Below are 9,873 nucleotides of genomic sequence, written 5' to 3'. Positions count from 1 at the left end.
TACCCCTTGTGAAAAACGCCAATCACTTGGTTTTTAAAATTTTAAAAGTTTAATAATAATAAAATAGTTATAAAAATAGTAATACAATTAGAGTAATAAAAATTTAGAGTTAGGACAATTACAAGACAATAAAAAGCAAAGAATTACAGATGTCCGGATGCTCTCGGGCACTTGAGCCACGACAAGCATGCCTTGTGAACAAAGGAATCACCCTTAAAACAATACACTTTTGCAGATTCATATATACTTCATGGTTATGCATACATTCTATTTAAAACAAGAAACTCTGTCTGGTATATGTCAACTGTTTCCTTTAATCCCCACGGCATCTTTGAGTCTGAGCAAGGCCTGAAGAAATTAGCTTCTTCTGATAAGAAAACCATACATTCCTCTTCTCTGGAAGATTTAGGTGTTCTGTGATGGTTACCTCGAAGTGAGTATCTCATTCCTTAAAAAAACCCCACATACATAGTTTCTATTTCAACTACTAGAGCTTCGTTTTAACTACAAAACTACATTTACCATACTATTAAAATGTTAATACAGCACAGCTAATCAATATAACATAATACATATATTAACTATCTGTATAGAGCCATATAATATGCATTTTTTCACACCCTGATAAGGCTCTTGCAGATACTGGGGAAGAAAGAAGTGGGAATAGCACTTCCTCCTCCTCCCCTCTCAGTTTCTTCATGGCTGAAAAGTCAGTGATCTCCTTGCTGTGATCAGGGTGGTTGTGGCTTCCTGGTATTCCCATGGGAACCAGGCCTTCCAGGGCAAACTTCAGCTGCCTCAGCACTGGTGAGGACCCAGCTGGTGCTGTTTCTGTCCCACAAGGTCTCCAGCAGCTTCAGCTCTGCGGTGGGGGCTGCAGTGTGCCTGTCTGTGGCTTTGCAAATCTCTTTCCTTCTCTGCAGAACAGCGTGGTGCAAAGCACTGAAGTGCAAAGGTGGAGGGTTCATTACAGCAGGTAGTGGGGAAAGGCTTAAAATCTAAAATTCAGCTAAAATCTGTGCTCTGTGGGTCACCCCCTGCCCTCCAGCCTGCCCCCAGCACAGCCTGCTTACAGACTGTCGGGACAGACAAATTTCCTGAGGCGCCAGCCAGGTGCCTTAAGACTGAGGGAAAGCCAAACAAAATAAACCTGATGTAGCTGGGTGCTTTAATTTGCAGGAAGAGCTGTGCAGCAGCAGGCTGGTACCCAGCTGAATATTTCTTGCTGTATCAAGCATAAATTCATCAGGTATTCCATTTCCTGGGGAAAAAAATAAAGCAGAATAATTTACTTGGAAATAAAGAGTGGAGTTATTTTTCCCTCTGACATGGTGAATGCAATTACCTAAGGCATGGGAGGCTGAGATAACTCACTGATTCAGCCCCCACTCTCCAAAGAAACCATCATCATTCTGTCAGAAAAGGCTTTAAACTCCAATTCACATCCTGAATGCTAAAACATCACCGCATACAGAAACTGTCCTTATGATTTCCATGCACCAGCTGCTGCATCACAAGGAAAACACACTCATAGACAGGCCAGAGTTTATTATTGCCAAGGCCATATACACAGTGCAAGCTCCCTGTGTTTGCTGACCCTTTTCCTGATGCTCTTGGTGTCTCCTTGTCCATCAGGAGCAATTCCTAGTGAAGCAAAGCCCACTGGCAGCCTGTTAGTAGTGTGTGAGCCATGCTGGGGCTGGGAAAACGTGCATGCGGGTTGAGAGTCTCGAGCCATGTCTGTTTGGAGAGCTCAGTGCAGGCAAGCCATAAGCCTGTGATTGCCCCTGAATTTAATTCCATTTAGGCAGCACTCTCCCACCTCTTCTGCCATTACATAATGGAGCAGAGTAATGACTTTGAGCAATACTGTTTGAGTGGCAGCAGTCCAATTCTGGACTGTATTTTTTTTTTTTTTTTAATGGTGGGGGGAGAGCAGGTTGGCAGAGGGGAGAAAGCATCCGTTTGGTTCATCTGCAATCCCTGTTTTGCTTTGGGAGCTTTAGAGGACAGACACATTCCTCCATCTCTGCTAATCCTCCTCTGATACAGAGGATTTTCCTGCCATTAAATGATAGCTTGTGAGAAAAAAATGCCAACTTTTCAGAGACTGACTTGTATGGCTAAGGGCAGCCTCATGAGCAGGAGGGAGGACACAGCCACTGCCTGGCCAGGTAAGCAAGGCATCGGATGATTTTTGTTGGGAATTTTGGTTTGCACTATTTGATGCTAAGCTGGTTACACTTCTCTGTACCAGCACCTATTTCCTGGGGATAGAGCCAGTCCCTTACTGTTGGTGATCCTTTCCCACCTCAGATGAGAGGAATCTGCCTTTGGCATGGCTTGTGGGAAGGATGCAGATGAGCTCCTGAAAAGCAGTGGCACAAAGCTGCAGGATTCCCTGAGAAGGTCAGTGGTGGAAGAAAGATACTCACCAGGAAGGTGCTGGGGACTTCTTCAGTTTGAAAGTGTGTGAGAGAAGAGCCTTTTCCTTCATCTTCCTTTCTAAACATAGACCTTTTTGTGGAAAAATGATGCAGGGAAATGACAGAGGATGAAACCCATCTCTATTCTTCCTGTGTGCTTTTAGATCCCTTAAGTTTGCTTGCCAGACCTGAAATGCCACTAGAGAATAATCAAGGTAATGTTTGCCATCGTTCTAAATGGTGAGTATACTCTTCTTCTGCATTATCCAGTAGTGGATTAGACAGATCATTTGGAAAGGTGGCAGTTAAATAATTATTTGCAATTATTGTCTCTTTACCCTTCTTAAGACTCTGCAACTTTTCTTTTTTTGTTTCTTTTCCTTTGGTCTCCTACTCTTTCTTCCAAATACTGAGTTACTGTAGTATTTAAAAGAGCGAAAGATATCATCCATGGGAGGAAATTTTTTTATTCTTTAATGTCACAAACGTTTTTGACCTAACTGCTCTCTTTCACCCTTTTGCTCAAACACACATCTCATTTGAGTGCTCAAATGTGTCACTGACTGGCTGAAAGCTTCCAGCTGCTGCCCTTTTTTAGGGAAGGGGAAGGAGTGAGGTGGGAAAGATGGGAATCTTCCAGGCTGTGTTGATCAGATGAGATCTCACCAACGGGGAAGAATCAATCTCTTTTGCCCTGAGCAACAGCTCTCCCAAGGGTTTGGTACGGTTCATGTGGAGGATTTTTTCCAACTTCCTTGAAAGAGGGGAAATTGTCCACAAAGGCTGCATTGCTGAGGGGTTTCTCTGAACTCCTGTTGCTGGGGGGATATTTTCTCATTGAGTGGTCCTCTCACTCTTGCTTTACATGTCCTGAAGATTGCAAAGATGCACTTGTAAATAGAGATCTTAGAAGTCTGCTATGAAATGCCACTAGCAGAAGACCCAGATTTGGCACTTTTGTGTAATGAAAGCAGGCTGGATATGGCTTGGGGGCAGATATTTCCTCTATTGATTGATTAGAGGAGAAGCAGGGAGGGGAAGGAGGGGATCAGCAGGCTCATTCCCACACTGTCCACCATGTGCACAGCAGTGCATGGAGGTCTGCTCTGAAGGCCAGGGATGTGACTGAGCTTGGGCAGCTGGAAATAAACATGGAGCTTGCTCAGGACAGCCTCACCTGTAGGACAGCCTATGCACAAATGCCCCTCTGGATGTCACCCTGAACCCACACAAGGCTCCCTACCAGCGGCAATCCTTGCATCCATCATTTTCCAGACAACCACCTGCAGTCAGACATTTGGGAACGGGCAAATCCTTAATCTGTCTGGCCCTCAGTTTATGTAACTGCCTAACAAAAACAACATATGCCCCTGTTGGCACACAGAGGGTGGACTGGTGCAGAGGGAGCAAATGAGGCAGCCCCTGGGCAGGCTGCACAAAGAAAGAGCAATCTGAGACCAGCATATTGTTCCCCTTCTTGTCCTTATACTCCAGCTGTTTCCAGGGGGATTGAAGGAGACTTTCCTTTAGCTGTGGCTGCTAGATAAGGGCATGGGAAAAAGGGGAAGAGCAGACAAACAAAATGACAACCTTTCTAAAATCCTTTCCACCTCCCAGAGTCCTTCACTATCATTTATACTTGAAATGATGTTGTTTTGCTAATTCTCCAGTCACAATAGTGTGCCCAGGCATGATGAGACTTGAATTTTGATGAAGAGGCCACAGCTCATCCTTTTGTGATGCTCTCTGTGTATTTGAATACCTCTCCTATATGCAGTAACCAGAATGGTTTGAACAGACCCAGGCTCCAGGGCAGTTCTTGGGTTGATGCCCTTCAGCAGGGACTTGCCCAACAACTGGTTTTGCAAGTCTCTTTTACACAGGCAGTGTAAACTCCTAAATACTGCCCCATGCATGTTGTCTTTAGAAAGGATAGAGGAAAGGCAGAGCAATTGTAGCCCCAACTGTTGTTTCTCCTGTACATTAAAGCCTTAAGGACTGCAAAAATAAAACTTGATGCTTGCTGAAGGTGATGCTTCTGGGCATATCACCTCACAAGTCTGTCTTATTAAAAATGCCCATGGGAATACAGCTGTAGTGGGCAATCCCTGTGCTGCAAACCACAGGGAGAGGCAGCCCAGCTGCTGGGAGCTTCCCCCTCTGGACACTCAGCAGGAGTATGGAGGAAACCCCCCTGATCCCAGGAGATGGTAATAGAGGTGGCTGTTGGTAAAGTTGTTGGCATCTCATGTTTTGCTGAAAAAAACAAAGAAAAGGATTATGTTTGTATGGGAGCTAATAAACTGCAGCACAAAACCAGTCAGCAGCAATTGCACCATTTCATGCTTGTGACTACACGGAGATTGCTGGTGTGGCTGCTCATTTTGTGGAGGGGAAGGTAGAATGTGTCTGGGAGAGCAATGAGGAAAACTGCCTTCCGTTCTTCCCCTCTAATGAGTTTATTTTCATGGAATTAGAGAAAGAGTTGTGCTGGAAAGTATTTAAAAGACCATCTCATTCCAAGCCCCCTGCCACGAGCAGGGACACCTTCCACTAGACCAGGTTTCTCAGAGCTTCATCCATCCTGGCCTTGAACACTGGCAGGATTGGGGCATCCACAGCTTCTCTGGGTACCCTGTGCCAGTGCCTCACCATCCTCACAGCAAAGAATTTCTTCCATATATCTAACCTAAATTTCCTCTCTTTCAGGGGAGAAAAGCATTTTGCATTAAAAAAAAAAAAACAAACCCAAACTTTTCAGATTTTTTTTTTACTGGATTTTTTTCCCACAGAAAACCTGTCTGTGGAGGCTGATGTCTCCCAGTCCTTTTGCTCTTTTTTGTTCTCTCATTTCTCCCAAGAGCCTTCTTCTCTTCCTTGTTCACCCACCTGTGTGGGACTAACCTGGGAGGAAACAACAGCCGTGCACCTCCCACATCATGCTGAGAAAGGACGAAGTGGCAGCTCCCATCAAACATAAGGCACTATGGTGACCGTCTTGAGAACTGCCAAAGTAGCAAAAACTGTGCTGGAGATGCAGAGTTTCTCATCTATTATGAGATCATGAAGCCAGCAGTTGAAGAACATCTCTTAGTTTGTTTTTACTCATGCTGTCATAGCAGTACACAGTGGGAATGTGTTTTCAAACACTGCATTACATCTCCTTGAGAGCTGAGACTTCCCCTTCCAGTGCTGCACCAGCTCATGGCTCTGGTGGAGAAACATTAGGTTGAAAGAATAAAAGAAAGAAAGAAGCAAAAAGTATGAATTTGACACACTTTGGGCAATTAATTGATCTGCCCTGCCTATTGCCAGACTCAGAATATACTGCCATCCCCTTTTCCACACCCAGGGATGCTGTAACCCACCCACAGCTGCTGGCCCTCAATGCATTTCTGCCTGCTTACTGGCCAAACCATGTCCCCATCGGGCAGCAGAGAGACCCCAGCAGAGACACTTGAGAAATACTGAATTCTAGGTGAACCCCCACTTGGGGAGAGGAATTAATCAGAGATTGTCTTCTAGGTGACATATATTCTCAGTAGGTTTAGAAAGTCCAGAAGATTTTTAGGAATTTTACACAAGAGCTCCTCAGTCAGCACTGAGGTGCCAATTAACTTGGCTAGAGGGGAGGAAAAAGTGTAATTTCTTTTTACTGCTCTGACTAATTAATTTGCTAATGATGCATTCTTTTCTCTTCTGCTTCACCTCTGTGGGGATGGCAGTGATCCTTTGGGTCCCACAGGTCCATGGGGTGTGGGCCTGCGTGCGCTCCTGCCCTCCCAGCTGCGTGTGCACCCCGGAGAGGAGCTGCTCCGTGCTCTGTGACCGTGCCGGGCTGGGGCAGATCCCCAGCGAGTTCCCCTGTGAAGCCTCTTCCATCAACCTGGATAAAAACAGCATCAAGTTCCTGTCTGAGAGGGCCTTTGGGACGCTGCCTTCCCTCAAGTCCCTGTCACTCAACCACAACAACATCTCCTTCATCACGCCAGGGGCGTTCAAGGGGCTGCCCAGCCTGACGGAGCTGAAGATGGCTCACAATGAGTACATTCGCTATCTCCACACTCGGACCTTCACTGCGCTCCGGCGCCTCGTGAGGCTGGACCTGGCCGACTGCAACCTCTTCAACATCCCAGACAGGATCTTCATCGAGCTGCCTGCTCTGCAAGAGCTGTTCTGCTTCCAGAACAACTTCCGAAGGATCCCAGGCGCCATCAGGGGCATGGAGAACTTGACCCATGTGTACCTGGAGAGAAATAGGATCGAAGCGGTGGCCTATAACTCCCTGCAGGGCCTGACCAAGCTGAAATACCTGAATCTGCAGGACAACAAGATAAATGTCATCCATGAACGAGCTTTTCAGGGCTGTCAGAGGATGGAGTACCTGTACCTGAATGACAACTTGATCAGTGAGCTTCCAGAAAACTCCTTTGATGGCCTGAGGCGCCTGAAGATGCTCAACCTGGGGGGGAATTTTCTCAGGAACATTTCCAACACCTGGTTCCGGGACCTGGGGGAGCTGGAGTTCCTCTACCTGGACCGCAACAGGATCAGCTACATTGAGGAGGGGGCTTTTGAGAACCTCACCAGCCTGGTGGCGCTGCACTTGAACAGCAACAACCTGACGACGCTGCCCTTCTCCGTGTTCGAGCCCGTGTACTTCCTGGGGCGCCTGTACCTCTTCCGCAACCCCTGGGAGTGCAACTGCCGCATCGAGTGGCTCAAGGAGTGGATGGAGAACTACAGGCTGGTCAGGGATATTCCGTGTGCCTCCCCCTCCTCAGTGGCTGGGATTGATCTGATGGACGTGCTCTTCGAGAGGTCTCCCGAAGGTTACTGTCTCGACCCGGAGGAGCTGAACATCACGTCTGAGCTGCCGACCCCAAGCGAGGAGCCTTGGTCCACCACAGAGAGCAAGTTCAACAGCCTTATCTCCAAACTCTTGCTCCAGATGGGCCTTCCTGAAGAGGTGGCAAATGCCACTGAAGTGTACAGTAACAGCACACAACCGGACGGACAGACTGAAGGGGTTTCTTCCGGCATGAGGGGAGACAGAACCGAGGCTGACTCCTCTTCCTTGTACCTCCCAGCACTTTTGACAGTGATTGTTCTGCTGTGCAAATAGTCCAAGGGCTGGATGGAGCAGGGGTTCTACTTAAGGGTTTAGACCCTGCACCTACTTAGTCATCAGAGAAAAGTTTTACTGTGGGCCTCTGATACGTAACGGGCTCTAACCTCTTCCAGGCTGGGTTTGTTGGATCTGGCTCCAGATTCCCCTGGGAGCTGGTGAGATCTGGGTCCTGCTATGGGTGGCAAACCTGCCCTGTGGGTGTCCCAGAGCCTCCTGGATACTCACAGGGAGATGAGCAGCACTAAGATTGAATTTTGCCTAGAGATGTGTGATGTTCTGCTGGGAAAGGAGGGAAGAGGTGTCTGTCTGTGGGGTGTTTGCTCCATCGGGCCAACTTGAGAGAGGAAGATGTTCCATGGTGACTCAGCTTCATGAGAGCAAGATGAGGCTGCAAAACTGGGCCCCTCTTCGTGTCCTGACAGACACCCACACCCACGGCAGATGCTGCCAAACAATGGGAAACTATTCCTCATTTCCTCAGTGGGTGCAGGAGGGAGCAGGGCAGTTCTGGGCAACATCCAGGGATGTAGCAGGAAACATGTATAGGCCTCAATGAAAAGATCCAGGAAACATGTATAGGCCTCATGGAAATGAGGAAAGTGCCTGGGGGGAGCACCTGCCCCAGGCAGATCTGGGATGGGCGCAGTATTTTGGCTGTGACCACAGGCAGGATTTTGATCCTCTCTCCCCCCGCCATTATCCTGGTACTGGTGAGGAGCACCAGATGTTTGCATCCGTGTTTGTCCCAACATTCTTCTCTGAGACAAAGCTACTTAAACTTAACCTACTGATTCCCATAATTTCAATGTGTTTAATTTTTCAGTGAATATATTGTTTCAAGGAATACATTTTTTTATTTGTAGATTGTTTCATGGCATGGCAGCAGGGGCAGAGCATGGTGAGTACAAATGCAACCAGGCCCCATGAAATATTTTGTATTTCCACCATTAATATGTACCATGTAGTGTGTCATATTATGCCATATTGATAATTTTTTTTTATACGGCATCTTAAGTGTTTTATCTTTGAACTCATCAATAAAAGCTGCTAATATGACCAGAAAAAATTATGTTTTATGTATCAAAGCATATTAATAAAATAATTTGATACTTTACTCACAAAAATAAATTAACTGCTCAAACCTAGGTTTTGGTTTTTTTTCTGGATATCCTTGAACAACTCTGGTGATTTTTTTTTTGTAGGCTACTCAAAGGGTGCACATGAGTGTCCTTTCACGGCCTAGAGCAAATGGCAAGCTATTTATTGCAACATAAGTACTTTCACTTAGAACCTGACAGTGCTTATGTTTGTGTTAAGCAGCAACACTTGACAATATAAGTGACTATATAGAGATACACTTCTGTCCAAAAAGATCTACTGCTTTCTAATTAGTACCAGAGATTTCCAGAGGAAAGCTGAGTACAGGGAAAACCAAGCCTTCCCTGCTGCAATGGCTTCTCAGTTATCTGTAGCTCGACCACAGTTTCCCCAGGGAATCAAAATGCCAGATGGTTTGATAAATGCCTATTTGACCTGTTCCGTGAACTAAATTCAATGAGTTTGGATTTCCAGGCTATTTATGAATCCATTAATCTTCTTAAGTGCTAAATTCATCTGAGTATTAAAAGAGGCTGTTTTTCAAACCTAGTCCAGCCCGGTGCTGCAGAGACATATTAGGTTAAGGATGCCTTTACAGGAGCACTGTTTCATCCTGTCAGGGGAGGTTTATCAATAGGCCTGGCACAGATGGTAGGACACAAATGGTTGTATTTCACTTCATGCCTCATGAGTGAATTGTTTTTATAACCCACATATTCATTTTCCATGCTGGGGCACATTAAAGCTGAAGATCGCCTTACTGTGCAATTGCTGAGTGGCTTTCAAGTCAATCAGTGCTTCAAAGATGCTCCTGCTTTATCTGCAAGATGCAGATCTGATCGTGAAGCGTCCTAAAATGTTGGTTTTAGCAGAGATTGTGCTGTCAGGTGATGGGCAAGAGGGCTGTGCATTGTACTCAGCTGTGTGACAGCAGGGACACTGACCTTGGGGTCGATGGTTTAAGTGTCTCTTGTGCTCAGACACCTGCCTGGCCCAGAGTTTCCCTGTGCTGCTCGGACACAGCCGTGGCTGCCTGGAGAGCACGTGGCCGACACCGTGCTGGGTGTAAAGTCTTCATCTTCCCTGCAGGAACCGGGACAGACTCTGTGCTCTCCTGCTCTGAAATCCTGCTCTTCCCTCTGAGCTGAGAGATCAGCAATGTGTGTTTCCAGCAGTACAGAGCAGCTGGCACACGGCACTCCGAGTGGATTGGGAAAG

At 46.5% G+C, this 9,873-nt stretch overlaps 1 protein-coding gene across 3 annotated transcripts; it reads left to right on the top strand.

Moving 5' to 3' along the window:
* Positions 1–653: 653 nt before the first annotated feature.
* Positions 654–8,688, top strand: NYX (nyctalopin). 3 transcript variants are annotated; one of them, XM_053971091.1, is made up of 3 exons: positions 654–2,174; positions 2,317–2,666; positions 6,152–8,688. In XM_053971091.1, the coding sequence occupies exons 2-3, from the start codon at positions 2,645–2,647 to the stop codon at positions 7,549–7,551; spliced, it is 1,422 nt and encodes a 473-aa protein (XP_053827066.1). In that variant the 5' UTR covers positions 654–2,174; positions 2,317–2,644; the 3' UTR covers positions 7,552–8,688. The 3 variants fall into 3 exon arrangements, with proteins under 3 accessions (XP_053827066.1, XP_053827068.1, XP_053827067.1); XM_053971093.1 differs by lacking the exon at positions 654–2,174 and having other exon boundaries at positions 2,208–2,409; positions 2,591–2,666; XM_053971092.1 differs by lacking the exon at positions 654–2,174 and having other exon boundaries at positions 2,208–2,468; positions 2,591–2,666.
* Positions 8,689–9,873: the final 1,185 nt, after the last annotated feature.

The sequence above is a fragment of the Vidua macroura genome, chromosome 2 (assembly GCF_024509145.1).
Source record: "Vidua macroura isolate BioBank_ID:100142 chromosome 2, ASM2450914v1, whole genome shotgun sequence".
Lineage (NCBI taxonomy): Eukaryota > Metazoa > Chordata > Aves > Passeriformes > Viduidae > Vidua > Vidua macroura.
Note: the sequence above shows the minus strand (reverse complement) of the source record. Positions and strands in the feature narration are given on the sequence as shown.